The 15512-nt window shown below is 34.3% G+C and overlaps 2 protein-coding genes across 7 annotated transcripts; one reads left to right on the forward strand and one right to left on the reverse strand.

The window, feature by feature from the left end:
• Positions 1-1353: 1353 nt before the first annotated feature.
• On the reverse strand, positions 1354-10339 carry Stim (stromal interaction molecule). 4 transcript variants are annotated; one of them, XM_034335093.2, is made up of 11 exons: positions 10132-10339; positions 9560-9699; positions 9377-9496; positions 9175-9287; positions 8992-9107; positions 8757-8926; positions 8541-8684; positions 8300-8467; positions 7961-8225; positions 7775-7849; positions 1354-4284 (listed from the first exon to the last, which is right to left on the reverse strand). In XM_034335093.2, the coding sequence occupies exons 1-11, from the start codon at positions 10337-10339 to the stop codon at positions 3755-3757; spliced, it is 2049 nt and encodes a 682-aa protein (XP_034190984.1). In that variant the 3' UTR covers positions 1354-3754. The 4 variants fall into 4 exon arrangements, with proteins under 4 accessions (XP_034190984.1, XP_076548333.1, XP_034190985.1 ...); XM_076692218.1 differs by having other exon boundaries at positions 9560-9718; positions 10132-10271; XM_034335094.2 differs by lacking the exon at positions 1354-4284 and adding an exon at positions 4831-6705.
• crm (cramped chromatin regulator) lies at positions 10204-14929 on the forward strand. Of its 3 annotated transcripts, none has more exons than XM_034335087.2 (12): positions 10204-10345; positions 11396-11711; positions 11785-12048; positions 12110-12313; positions 12373-12563; positions 12660-13154; positions 13243-13404; positions 13476-13619; positions 13689-14042; positions 14114-14227; positions 14304-14713; positions 14824-14929. In XM_034335087.2, the coding sequence occupies exons 2-11, from the start codon at positions 11510-11512 to the stop codon at positions 14406-14408; spliced, it is 2235 nt and encodes a 744-aa protein (XP_034190978.2). In that variant the 5' UTR covers positions 10204-10345; positions 11396-11509; the 3' UTR covers positions 14409-14713; positions 14824-14929. The 3 variants fall into 3 exon arrangements, with proteins under 3 accessions (XP_034190978.2, XP_034190975.2, XP_076548332.1); XM_034335084.2 differs by lacking the exon at positions 10204-10345 and adding an exon at positions 10896-11026; XM_076692217.1 differs by lacking the exon at positions 10204-10345 and adding an exon at positions 11178-11316.
• Positions 14930-15512: the final 583 nt, after the last annotated feature.

Genomic DNA, 15512 nt, shown 5'->3' on the forward strand with positions numbered 1-15512 from the left:
ATTTAAGGAGATTATTCAACTATTTTAGGAGTAAACATGATAAATGCAATAGATGATTTAACTCTTGATAAAATCAATGAGAAGAAATGGGAAGGACTAAAAAAAAATCAATAAAAAGGATAGAAATGAAGAGATGGAAAATAGATCACCAATTATGATGGGACAGAGAATGCACAAGAGCAAAAATGTTGAGGATGTTCATGGTGATAGGGTGGAGATATGGGGTTAATCAAGGGTGTTAGTTATTAAAAAGCTTTCTAAACAGCCTCTCCGGAGTGACGCGATTTGAAACGAACCCTTTCATAAAAAAATGAATCTCGAGGTTCGTTCAATCAAAGCCCTGAGATACTAAAGTGTGTCAGTTTATCAATCAGGAGAGGATCGAACGCTAACAATAAAAGTATCAAGTGGAAGAAAAAGAAGCCGGTGAAAGGAATGCGGAAAGAAATAATCGCAATGGTCAACGTAACGTCTGAACTCTACTCGTGGAACCAAGTGAGAAATACACAGCAAAGTAAACGCAAGTTAAAATAGCCATTGGCGTAACTAAGATATTATTCTAGCTTGAACCAGGTTCCCTAGTTCAACTAAAAGTGTCAAGCTCGCTTCATCGTTTCATCCACGAAAAAAATAAACGTCGAAATTGTCTGTACAACGATCTTTACACGTCCGTGTAACAAGGTCGATTAAAATCCCGTTAAAACTTATCACACTATCCCTTACACGTGGATATACATTTCAGAGAGTTCCAGCCTCACCGCATTTAAGCTTCTATGTATACATACATGCATACATATACATATTCTTAAAAAAAAAAAAAGGCAAAAGGAAGAAAAAATATTATGATAAGAAAGGAAGAAACCGCTTCGTTCAATAAAGAAGCGGTAATAAGTTAATTTATATAGTCTGTTAAGAATCAATGATCACTTAAGGTCACTCCTCCCCCGCTTACTATTATTTTTTTAATATCTATTTTAATTATTTTAAGAAAAATAAAGAATCAGGCTACTCCTTATTGCACACAATGATTGATATTTTACACGTAAAGGAAAATAGTAATATTACTGAGTAACCCAGGAAGACTAACTATGGTGGCCTTAAAAGAATCATTGATTCAAGACAGACTATAAATCTAAACGCTAAAATGTGAAGTACAGCAACAGACTTTAGAATACTATGTGACCGAAACGTTAAAAAAGAAAAGAAAAATAGATGAACGATGCTACGGGATAAAAAATGAAAAACGCGACTAATAAAAAAAAAAAATGCCTTGATTCGTGCGCGAACAATTTCGTGGAAGATCGTGAACAATTTTGATACTTTCTCGTGTACATACCGGGTAAGCACGTAACATTTCTTTTTTTTTTTTTTTTTACTTTTTAATTCTTCTCGTTTGCCACTAGTACAATCCCTCGAGGTCCTCTCACGAATAAACGGTCACTATTTAAGCAAATGATTATGCTTAAAATAGCAGTTTCTGTTCGTGAGATTCGTGGTTTCTCTTTTTCCATTAAATCTAATAATACTTATAGATTTACCTTAATATAAATTCGTCTAAAAAAGAGGATGACAAACCCTGAACAAGGCTAACAGTAGCCCCGATAGTTATTGCTTTTTCAATGGTATGCTATGTACAGTTCAGCAGTTGGACCTCAAAGGATTATTTATTAGATCATCCTATGGGTAACAGGATTTTATTCAACATTTGTATAAAACCATTATCACTTCGTTGAGATACGAGAGCACAAAATAGATGAAGCAATGCCGAACGATAGCGTTGTTTGATAAATAAGATTAGAAAGAGAGAGCAGCAACGTGGTTAATAAGAAAAGTGGTCGATGTGGCAAAACGGAAGAAGATTATTTGCGCTCGGCTTGTACAACGATGGAAGGCTAAAAGCGTCCGATAAAGAACCCATAAAACTTAGATAAATAGAGAGAAAGAAAATATATGCTAATGGCTACGATTAATCGAGGAAATAACAGTGAAACGAAAAGGTTCGGCGCGTTAGAATTTCGTTATGCTTAAACGCAGGGATGGGCGAGTATCTTCGAACGAATATCAACGCTGGAATAATAAATCTAGATCTTTTTAAAAAACGTCGCACAATTAGACCGAGTCTCCTCTTAATCATGATTACCGATGAAACCTTAATAGACACTTATGAACTGTTTACTGGCCTTCAAAATCATTCTAAGAACGAGACAATGATAAGAAAGAGGAATGAACCGAATAAACTGTTACTACCAGACTGTTGCATGTCAGATGGAACATAGACAACGATCTAATAGTCTGTTCAAAATCAATTGGTCGTTCAAGATCAATTCCTCTACCACGAACAAGTTCTTTACGTTCACTTAAGTATTATCTACATTTTCTTTAAGACAAGATAAAACAATAAACGATCAATTGATTTTAAGCCGATTCTGCATTGAAAATAGAAAAGAAGAAATATAAAGAACCGTTTCTTTAGAGAGACACAGGATATAATTAAAGTTACAGCTCGACGACAGGAGCGTAACAGAAATTCGAGATTCTTTCGCTTCAGAGAGACATTGCAATAAGATTTAATCGAATGAATTTTTCGTGAGATAAAATCACAGTAGAGACAAGGCTCGAATAAAGAGGGCTGAGAGAGCTTCGATGTTATGGAAATTTGAAACGGTTAACAGGAAGAAGATCGCGAGTTCGTCGCCCACCCCTGAGCCAAAATATTGTCGTAACTGAAGAATTTTCAGTATTGCGATTTTTATAATCTAGTTACCTAAAGGTTGGACGTCGCTTGGTGGGTGTCTCTGTTGCAAACAGAACGGAAGATTTGGCAAAACGGAAGACACACCGGGGCACCAAAAACATCCTACGCGACAGTAGCATAGTGGAACGTTCATTTTAAAGACCTATTAGCGTCAGCCACGAGGTCTGTTCGCTTAATTAACAAGATCCTTAAGGCTTTCACAGTTAGTACTATTAACAAATTTTGAGTTTAACTTGTGTCCAATACGTCTACCAAAATACATACATCTGATATTATTCAGGAAATTAGCTTACTCTACTGGACACATTTTAAATCCAACTGCGCCCTGAGATTCTACTACTATACACTGTACAAATCGGTTCTACATTGGCGTGACACAGTTGCATATTTCATTATTTCAAAAAATGCAACTGTGACATTTATATTACAAAAGGTAAACTGTACACCAAACCAAGAGTCTATCAGAATCAACTAAAATGAACAACATACAAATAATTTTCCTCCTTTTCAATGGGTTTGGCACGGACAGATTAACATTTATAATGCAAATGGTTAATAAAACTCAAATGATTAAACTATTGAACAGTTAATTCTGATAACAACTGGCTTTAACAAGAATGAAAACGCCAATGATGAACCTAACTCTATAGACCTCGAGGCCAACCTATTACATTGAACGTTCCATCTTGCTAAACATGTCTCTCTATCATGTACGGTATACTCGAGTGCAACGTAGGCTTCTCTTGTTCACCTACACTTCCTTCGAACAAAGGGAAGCCTAAGTAACACGCGACCGTACATGTATATGCGTACACGTATTACACATACGTAGAAAACTCGACGAGTAACTGATTCAGTAATCAATTACGAGCCGGTGGTTCTCGGAGGCAAATTGTTAAGTGCACGTCGCGGTTTAACCAACTAATCGTTAAGAGTTACAGCGTTTTAAGTAATGGTACAACGCGATGTACGATTTATTATCTGACTAGCGGGCATTCATCACGTGACCTTGGCCTTGTTCTTCCTGAACGCCGGGAACAATATCTTCCTGCGTCTTCGTTTCATCTCGTCGTTGTCGGTAGTAGAGTTGGAGTCGGTGGACAAAGTCTCCTCGTCTACCGACATAACCGGAGGCAGTTCCTTCAACGTTTTCTTCTGATTGCTCGTCATCGCGGTGCTTGTGCTGACCGTTGCGGTACCGGTGGTGTTCATAGCCGTGGATGAAACGGCTTTTTGGTGTCCGGCTCGTTCCTGAATCGGCGAATCCAACGAGTTCTCCGAGTACGAGGTCTTCGACAGGAATGATGAGGTAGTCTTGTCCTCGATCGCGAGGAGCATGTTGATGTCCTGACTGTACGAACGCGCGATACTTGATTTATCTTTGCTAATCGGTTTCACAGGCTCCTCGGGACCCTCGCCCACGGTGAAGTGCACCACGCTGCTTTCCGGTGGTGTATCCTTGCCGGTTTCGCTGCTCGACGAGTCTGGCGGCACCGACGACTCCTTCCACGTCAGGCTGTCCAGGGTGCCTGTAGATCAGGGTAAAGAATCAACATTTGGTACACGAGTTTCTTACTTTCTTTGCTTTTTTTTTTTTCCAGAGTCTTATGAATTCTTTATGGTTCATCGACATCTTAGCAGCACCGATGAAAGTTTAAGCGGTGGTAATCGCTTGGTCTTTTGTAATTTTTTTAAGTGTCTGGTGACACTCGAATTAATTGGATAAATTTCAAGGGTTAATGTTAAATTCCACTTCCATGCAAATTCGAAGACGTGGACAAAGAAAAAGAAATTCAATGAACAATGATTTCATTTTTTATATTACACGATTACAGGTACAGACTCCTTTCCGCTGTTCTCGAAGAAATTATTATATTTTCTTCGTTTTAAGTTCGTTTCCAGTTGTATAATAACTTTGCATGCAATTTTGATTCCATACTTTACCAGTAAGAAAATCGCGTAGCTTGCACTTTTTATATTTAAATGCAAGAAAGAAACAGAGAAAAGTATCCTTCATAGATCGCGTTGTTCCATATTCGAAACGACAGAGTCAGATGAACAGAATAGACAAAGAAGAAAGTTCATTCTTTATTGCTTCAACTAGATAAAAGATGGTTTTCGTTACGTTTCTTCGATTGCTCTCCTCTCAACTTGATTATGTCAATGTAGCTTGTTGATCTCGTCGACGCAATCGCGAGATGAAATCATACCACTGGCGCATCTTGATTAAAGTAAATCATTTAAAAGTATACAAACAATTTTACATAGAAATTATACAACGTTACAAGTAATTAAGGTAACTTTGGCTTGCGGCGAATACAAAGGATCGCGTGTTATATTTTAATATTGCAATCAAACAACATTTGTTATTTAAACAGTTTATGAATTAGCTTCCCAGTCGATAGTGTTAAGAAAAGGTATTTGCTTTTGAATTTGAAATGTAAAACGTTTATGTTAATTAAATGATGGCTATTCAGCTGGTTATTCGAGCGAAAGATTATAATTAGATTCGATCAAATTACAAATTATTCTGAGCAAATTAGTCTCGTGTGAACAGAATGCATATATCACCGTCATATACTTCATATACGTTTGGTATGCTCGAGTTTATTATAGGATAGAAATTAATGCGCTCAAGAATGCGCTGCTGTTACCTGAATGATGTACTCGGATATCAAATACACTCGTATCTAATTTTAATTGAATCTAATATTAAACATGACGCGCGTTGTGTCTGAAATCACCTGAGAAATAGAAATCGCTTCTTGGCATCGTTTATTGCAAGATACCAGTCTCAGCAAAGCTAAAAATTCCGTTACTATTCGAGGCATTTATTGAACTACTATCGGGATCGATGATTTTCGATCGTTCAACATTATTTCCTCCACCGCAATCAATTCGTACAACAAGGAGATCCTTTGTCATTTTACTCGACACAATTTATTGTCTTGTCTTTCCTTTTTCTTTAATTCTTTATACAAGATATTTCTGTATGTATGAATGAATCTGAAATCATTTGGCAATCAGTCAGTTTGCTTCATGAGAGAACCGAATAAATTCGTAACGCTTTTGCTTTGGTTTTCAACTGTCTTAAAGGGACAATTTATAATTATATATATATATATATCATGTATAATAATAATAATAATAATATAACGGGTGATCGATAATCGGCACTTATTGTTAAATAAAGTGATAATATTATTATCACACTTGGCACTTGATTATTCCCTATAATATATTGCTATTGATATTCGAAGGAACGAATTAGAAGGCTCCCTGGAAATTATTTAATCCAACCCAATTTTGGATTGACCTTGGCTTAATCATTAAATAATTATATAATCGCGCCCTCGTTCGTCCGTTCGATATGTCATGAAAATTTTCGTAGAAAAATATGTCATGTTCCTTTTCAAAACGTTGCTCTAGCTTTTTACACTATGTACGAATATATTATATAATTGCAAAAAATAATTGGAATAAAACGACGTTTTCATATAAAGTAATGAGTTAACAACAATTTGAAAGATTTATCATTGTTCTCTTCTTAAATCATCAACACGCTTTTCATAAAAAGTGATAAATCTTCATTAGGGAAAGGGAATATTCTAAGTGAAATTTTTCCCTTTACCTGTACACGTCCTTTTAGTAGGACACTTTTAATACTAATTCTATGTCATGTATCAGAGATAATATTACTTTCGCATTAATTTTCATTTTTATGATTGAGATAATTTTAAATTGCGAACACTGTGTTCATGTCACACATTACATTAACATATATACAATTTGCAATGGTTAAGCTGAGAATATTTGAGATAGATTTCTTTACACAAGAAGTTGACATTACGTGCAGGACGAGCAACACGCATCTAAGTTGTATTAAAAGGTTCAGATAATGTGCCTTCCTTAATCTTTTTTGGAACCACTAACTACAGTTTCTTCCTTCCCTAGAATCAAATGATAACATAATATGAACAAGTAACACTATAGTACGAACAATATTGAATGCTGCAGCACATAAATATTCAAAGAATCATTGTACCGTATCGTGAAAAAACTACAATTATAAAATGAATGCTGTCAGCGTTTAAAAAAAAATTAAACACACGTATCTGCTCAACAGATCTGTATAAAATCAAAATTAGTTTTTAAAAAAAGCACAAAAGTGCATCTTGAAACAGGACAACTGAACGATAACAATTGCAGCACAAATTTACAGCAATATTTTGCACACGAGGCACAAAACAAGAACGGATTTTAGAAACAGCAAAAAAAAAAAAAAGATTTTTTAGTTAAACTCAATAACGTATAAAAAGATCTTAAAAAGTTAGAAAAATCAATGATTCACATTGTTTCTTTTCCAATTAAAAAAATTGCCAAAAATATCCACAATTTGTTAATATCATAGTATATAACTAAAATAGGAACCAACTTTTTTTTTTTAATCTATGAATCTTATTGTAATGTGTGACATTTATAGTAATTATCCGCATCTTTCGGGACGCTCAGCATCCTTCATATTCTCAGTCATATTTTTCTCAAAACATTTAGGACATAAGATTTAAATCGATATATAAAAATTATCTTTTTTATAAAAAAAGAATTATAAGGCACTGCCTTGATTTTTTTTTCTTCGTCAGTAAAAACATAATTTCGGAAGTTTTTACGCCAAACAGCTTATCCACAAATCCATTACAAACATGTTTAAGCAATTGTTAGGTTCATTGAAAGCACATTAAAAAGTTTTCGTAGGAAGTTGAATATTCATACGGAAATACGCACGATACCCTATGTTTCACGAACATCTACATTAAAGAGAAAATTATTATTTTTTTTTTTTTTTTTCCAGAAAACCCAAATTGCTACTGCTAGGAAAATAAACGAGTTAGTGAATTATTAATCTCATCGTCCACGTGAAAGAGGACGATATATAGGTGTAAGTATACAATACTACATACAAACTGAGCATTGTTATTTATCAATCTAAATATTCGTGGAAGTCCGTTTCCAGCTTACCTGCGGCACCACACGTGGAAGGCGAGTACATTGAGCTTGATTCGTCTTCTAAGTCATCTTGGCTGCTGAGTCGACCTGTAAATATCAATTGCCCATGATTATTTATTTCCTTATACGTTCGATGATATTCCAAGATAAGGAAGAACTGAAAATTTAAATATTTTCCAACATTGAAGATTTAAATACCTCTAAGTCCGAAACCTCGCCCATTCGGTGCCCCCCGGTAGAGAACAGTTTCTAAATAACTTAGACCATTATTGTTGACTATATTAAAACCGCACAGGAGTTCGATTTGTTTCCAACGGTATACTCTCTCTTGCAGTTCCGCAGTTACTTCGTTTAACGCGGTTCTTGCTTCGACTATACTTTTGTCGACTTCGTCGATAGATTTTCCATGAGTCGAAACAAATGCTCCTACTAAGCTCGATCGTTTCTTTCGTAATTTTTCACACTGAAAAACATTTACGTAAGTAGTACATAATTTATGTGACAATTCTATTAAAAGTAATATCGTTAATATCTCACTGCTTCGCGTGCTTGTTGTAATTGTTTTTCTGCTGCTATTTTTTTCTTCGTATACCCCTTATTCTCAATTTCGTGAGTTAATTGTAACCAATGTTGTAATCCTGGAGGAGGGGACCAACATCTGTCTTCAAGTTCACCTTCTGCACGTTGTAATTCATTTTTCAACATCTATGAGGTAAGAATGAATTACACTTCAAAAGAACCAGAAAGATTTGATAATTAAAATCCATGTACTATTTACTTCTATTTCAGCTTTTAATTGAGAAACTTCGAGATCCGAATATGATACGTGTAATCCCATTGTTTCGTCTTGTAAACGTTTCTCTAAATTTTGTTTCTCTGTAGCGGCACTTTCTTGTTCCATCCGTGCCCTCTCGAGTTCTTTCTATACAGTAAAAATATAATATCAATAAAGTCAAAACACATTACTAAGGTGCACTTAATAAGGTACACATACTTGCAAGTCTTCAAGTGCCAATTCTGCTTTGTGTAAGCTCTCCATATCTTTCATCATTCTATGAAGATGTTTTTGTGAATTTTTCTTTTGCTGATACGCATACCAGCATCCAATAAGTGCTCCAAATAATAATGTTATTAATATCAAATCTTTAACACTATGCCCAGTATCTATAATACAGTGTTGTTTAAGATAAGTATTGTAATGTAAAAAACATTTTTCTATGTATGCTTACCTTTTGGTGGTCCAAAAAGAACTACATCCATAGCTTTTAAGGCAATTTTTTGTTTATGGATGGGATCTTTAATCCCTAATACATTGCTTAGGTAGTGCATGTTGTTCACAGCCAATCTATGAATATAATAAGAAGCATTTACTAAATAAAAAGTGATAATAGTATACTTTGTAAAACATTTACCTTGGAAGTGTAGCACCAGTTACACGGTGTTGTATAAAAGTAGGAACATATTGAGGAAGCTCCACATTAGTAGACAACCATTCAGATGTTTGTTCTATAGTCCAATTATGAACCTAAGAAAAAATATACTGACATAGTAAGGTTTAAATATTAAAACCGGAAACCCTTAAAAAAGAAATAGCTCTGATGTTCCTGATAGTACCTCTGACCTCAACCAGGCCTCCCAAAGTTCTCTAACACTGATGTGCATATCATCATTATGATGAAAGGCCCTCTGTCTTCTTTCATACCCAGCTTCATATTGTAATTCTTCCCTTAAAAACTACAAAGAATAAATTACATTTTTGTATAATCAAGAATGATAAATTAATTAGAATACACTTACATCATCCGATTCTGAAAGGTCTACATTTCCATTGGCATCGTCGTCTAGTTGGCTGTGGAGTGATTTGATAGCTTCTAAACCTAGTCGATCATGAGAAGCCATTGTAAGACAAGCTAGGTCATCATTACAAGTATCGGAACCTGTAATAAATTAAACAGCCTACGTTTGATTGTATGTGTTTATGATTACATTTAATCTGTTATGCACTTGTCCTTATCGTAAGTAAGTTAAATCTTTAACAGATTTTTAAATGATTCTCTATGAATTTTTATCATAAACACATTTGTATTCTCTTTGCAAGACATGGCAACAGAATACATTGAGTCTTCTTCTAAAAATATACTGACAATAATTACATATTATCTAAATGTTATACTATGAATCATAAATACACATATTGCTTACAGACTTTTACACACACATACATATATATACAGGATGAAAACAAAAAATTAATCGGATACATTCAATGATGCGTTAAAAAATGATACAATGAAGACAATGCGAGCAATGATACATGTTGAATGGTATTATACAAAGCAGAAATTGAGAAGTAACGATGAGACATTTACCAGCTTCATGAGCCACAGCCTGTGCCAGTCCATCTGTGAGCGTAGCAGAGAATGCTGAAACTTTGGAATGTGAGCTTCCAGAGGAGCCAGACTGATAGTTCGGGCTTGAGTCGAGGGCACCGCCGCTAGCATCTACCGTGTTGCAACACCAATACAAGAAGTGTAGCCCGAACAGTACAATCACATCAGTAATCACGGATGCTCGCATTTTAAGGTTAGCTACACCTTGTCACTGACACCTCGCGCCCCCTTGCGCAGTTGCTACAAGTGAAGTAAAACCGAATACTCTTGGCCCGTTGTCACCTTTGACGTAGAGCCGCAATAGTGAATACAGTCAAGGTTACAGTTATCAAAACCGGGGTGGTAATGCAATTTGACGAGTGCATAACACGAGTGAACCAATTATGAGATATTACAGTAGGCCCATGAACGAGTTGCACAGCATCGTTATTGGTTCCATCAAGGCGTCGGTCAACGTCCGAGATCTCTTTTTTAAGGCGAATCGATTGATTTATTAATTAAGTACACTGCTCGGTCCGAGTTGAGTTTTTCTATCAAGGCCAACCGTCCACGAACAACGTTGCGAAAAATAATTAATTTAGATCGGAAACAACGGTGCACCTTTTTACGCGCAAAAAATAGAAAATTCAATTGGTCCTGTGCGTGATTATACGCGAGATGTTATTGGCTCGACGTTGCACTTGCCATGGTAGCGCATTGCCAGCGCCAATGCAGCGCGAAAATCATTTCTAAAATGTTTTCTGGGCAGATTTGATACTTCCACGAGATGATCATTCGAAATACTCGGGAGATTCTCAAAAACACACCGACTAATCATCACGGAGCCCTTTTTAGATTATATTAATCATTTTACAACGCTATTATTTACAATAATGTAAGAAATTTTTTTATATTAAGTACCCAATCTGACCTGAAATACGGTCAGAGTTGTGTGACTTGTATGAACGCACAGTACGAAGAAGATACCTGTGGGATTTGAGAAATTTTACAGTACCTTATTTTTATAATTCGACGATTTTTTTACTATTTTTTCTACATATTTATGCAACAGTTACATCTATAAAGTTGCTAGCAAATATAAACTTATAAAATCACGAATACATTAGCTTGGACTTGTGGACGAAATTGCGTTTCAACGCAATAATAAATCATATTTATTTAATTGTAATTGTATAATTTCTAACATACTTTTATTACATAGTAATGATATGGATATTTTAATACATGATATATGTATTTTTAGTTGCAAACTAATAACATTATTGGTTCAAATACCATTTATTCTGGGAAGTTCCTCAGATTGAGGATAAATGGATGCTTGAAGTTTGCTGCTTCAAATTATTATGAGAATATCAGAATGGAGAATAATGGAATAAACGAAGAGTGTGAAGTTCAAGGGACTGGTACAACAGCCAAAAAAGATGAAGCTTCTCAAATAGTACAAATATGCTCAGATGGAAAAATATCAACAGACTCTAAAAATACTCAAGTCCGTGTTGTACGGGGTACTAAAAAAGTAAAAATAGATACTAGTGATAATAATAATTGCGAAAAGAAAGGTTTGTATTTGATATGAAGTTAATGTAAATTATTTTGCATTGAATATCTATAAAAAAAGTTATTTACATCTAGATTCTAAAGATGAAGAAACTAATATGGAACCAAAAGTAAAATCTCTCAAAAGATCTTGTGAGTTATGGTCTATGGAAGATAAGAATACTTTCTTCAAGGCACTAAACGAATATGGAAAAGATTTTGATGCCCTGCAAAGCTATTTCTTATGTCAGGGAAAAAAGAAAGGTCTACCAGATGTTATGATAAAAAACAAAGAACAAATACGGCATTTTTATTATAGAACCTGGCTGAAAATTTCTAAGCATTTAAAATATTCAGAAGGTAATTATAAAATGTTTAACTTCATTGTTTCTTTCAATGTAATATAACATACATTTTACAGATATAAAGAAAACTTCTCAAGAATTATATGGTTTGATCAATTATGGTGAACTCAGAAGAAAGCTACCTAGGATACACGAAAAAATACATTTGAAGTTAAATGAATTAGTTTATTGGGGATCAACACAAGTAAGATTAAGAGGAAAAACTATGAGAATAAAGACACCTATATGTAGAGCATTGAGAAAATTAAATCAGTTGGAAGGTGTGTATTTGTTAAATAAACAGATACAGAATATTACAAGTAATTTATATGTTTCATAGATTGGCAAGAAGAGATTAAGTTACCATCTAGAATAACAATTGAATTAAGACCTCGCAATAATATGGCTTGGTGGCAGGTGCAGGCATCATCTATGAATCCAAGAGTACGCACTTTACTACCTATACAACGACGTCTGTCTAGTTTATTAATATTTTTACAACAGAGATGGAGGCCTGCAAAGTACAACATAGTATCCTTACCTCAGAGTACAATTATTCGTGTAACGTTATTTGTTGTACTTGTTCAGTATGAAAATGCAAAGAAATATCCTATACGTGCAATGTAGCCTTCTAATGTAGAAAATGCAGCTGTTAATGAGCTGAAAGATACCCGCCTTTTACGGGTCGCACCATCCGAAGGGTGTAAAATTACTCTGCCAATAGTAAATCTTGGCGAATATCTCACCAGCAATAGTGTTAGTTTAAATTCTTATGAAAAACGTCTGGGTCTAAAGAGTTCCAGAATGAACTTATTAGGGTCAGTGCAATATTTAAAAGGAGTTGGAAAGAAGGGTATTAAAAAGAGTAAAGTAGATAAGAAGTATTTGAATCGAGCCGAAGATAACTGTACATTGCCAGACAACAACAGCGACGTGGATGGAATAGAGTCTGGCAGTAATATTTCAGAGAAACCTTCGACTCTTAATAATGAAGAAAAATCAAATTCGGAACATCAGACAGAACCCAACAGGTTTCCAGGAAGAGAGACGATTGAAAGAATTCGAAAGGGATGGAACGTTGAAGAAGCAAATACTATCACTGTAGGAGATTTATTTTTAATGGTATACGTTTTATTTTATGTTGAAAATAAAAATCTAATTCCAATTAGTTATTAGAAACATATCATTTCTAATTTTCTAAGTTTCCTAGTTCGGTCGCGAGTCGAAAATTACCTTGGAGTATTGGTGGGATTGTCATCCCGAAGAACAGAACACTGGAGAATCTACGTCGGGTTGTTTGCGCGATAGTAATCTGTGCCTAACTTTGCAGAAGTTATTATCTATAGCAAAACATAGTTATGGTACGAGTAAGGTAAGCCTTCAGAATTGAACTTGAAAGATGTTCTTTAAAAGATGTTTCCATTATTTATTATCAATGCCTAGGGATACGATAATACTTCTGGAAGTAACGAAACTGTGATTTCATCTCGTGTTCTTTCAACAAAAGAATCAACCTTTAGAAGACCTCTTGTTCCACAAGCTTACCACAAAATTGGTGCATCGGATGCTTTTAAAACACAGTTAGATGTAAGTTATTGTCTTAAATGTTATTCTAAGAAATTAATTAACTAAATTATTGCACTTTATGAAACACAGAAGTTCAAGACGCGCTTTTGTAAACGGGGGAGAACGGTAAGACAAAAAAGTCTCGTTGTACAAAGGGTATTACCTATAATATCTACATCGGTTACTCCACCGTCGGACAATCTACAATCCACGTCAGACAATTTAACGCCTACCCTTCCAGAGGCGAATAAAATAAATGATTCTTCTGTCAATAACAACGAGCAACAAAATGATAAATCACTAACTATGAATGTAAGTGAACAACAAGAGAAACATTTTTTGGACGAACTTGAAGTAGCAAGGGATCCGAAACCTACAAATTCTATCATAACAAGTGCTACACAGATTCTTAAAGAAGGAGAACATCAGTGGTTAAACAGTGAGGTAATTTTTCATTGCTTGAAATCATTATTTTGCAGGCAATCAATTTTACTAATGGAAGAATTAAATCATAGGTAGCAGATTTTTCATTGAGTAGCTTTTTGGGTCAACTCGAATCCCCTATGAAAATTTCTCAAAGAAGTCAACACGGAGACAATATCATAGAAGATAGTCGACCATCGTCCGATGTAAATATCATCGATAAATTGATAAAAAATTATGTTAATATTTCAGTATATTAACAATATTATACGTATGTTGCAGGTCGTGTCGCATATGCAGTGCCTCATGGGTGAAAGTAGTGTAGATTATATGGCAAAATTTGCAAATCTTGCATCACAAATGGCATCGGATGATAGTAAAAGATAAGAGAATATAATTTTTTTAACAATTTTTAACCGGACATCTATATTAAATCATTTAGATTGGATAAAGTTTTATAATTGGAGCATATACCAATATTTGGACTGATTTATTTATCTTTTTGGTATTTAATTTATCGATCACATGTTACCATAATAATGAAACTGCTAATGAATAAAGAACTCAAGATTGTTTCATATCACATAATTCATGTGCATACGAAGTCCCGTTATATTCCGACTGAACTCCTGTACAATTTCATTTTCTTTTAATTTGCAAACATATTCAACACTTTGTTGTTAAAAACTTAGGTACTTATATTTTTTTTATAACAAATATCATACAAATGATTTTTGCAACTTACATATTCCTATTATCTAAGTATACTCATCAATATTTCATTGTGCATTTATTTTTCTAGAGATTTATAGGAGGCATGGTACAAATGCGAGAAGAATACATTTATAGGTGATATTTCCTGTCCCTGTTTAATCTGTGGCGCGATACTTATGTATGGAATTATTTAGGCAAGTTTCCGTCTATAACACTTGGTATTGCATTGCAGTCCCATGTAACTAATTACGTACGTTGAAAGAAGAAGCAGTAAATTCCTTTCATATAATTTCCTTCACAGAAAAAGATGAAAAAAAATTCTGCATTAAACTATGATAACAGAGTAAACGCAAGTACTTACATTTTTTTACTTTTAATATTTCCGAAAAATTAATTATAATTTCATACCAATTTTACAGTTTCTTTTTAACACTATTGCTGTACTTGGAACAAAAAGGCTTTCATGAATGATTACAACTTTACAGATGAAGTTATGCTTGAAGACTAAGAATATGATATAAGAATGCAAAATTGAATATTATTATCCAACAATGATCCAGGAAATAGTAGCTATTATAAGACTTAAATACTTTAAAATCGCATAACGTTGAAAAATGAAAAAGGTTGAAATTGAAATCAAAGTGCAAATCAGTCGAGACAGCAATTTTCATCTAAAATTAGATTTCTATACATATATAGGGAGAGAGATTTGCAAAAATTAGAAATACGTGCGTGGAATATAATTGAAACGATAATGAGCGGAACATCCCGAGGATA

Source organism: Osmia lignaria, chromosome 14 (genome assembly GCF_051020975.1).
Source record: "Osmia lignaria lignaria isolate PbOS001 chromosome 14, iyOsmLign1, whole genome shotgun sequence".
Lineage (NCBI taxonomy): Eukaryota > Metazoa > Arthropoda > Insecta > Hymenoptera > Megachilidae > Osmia > Osmia lignaria.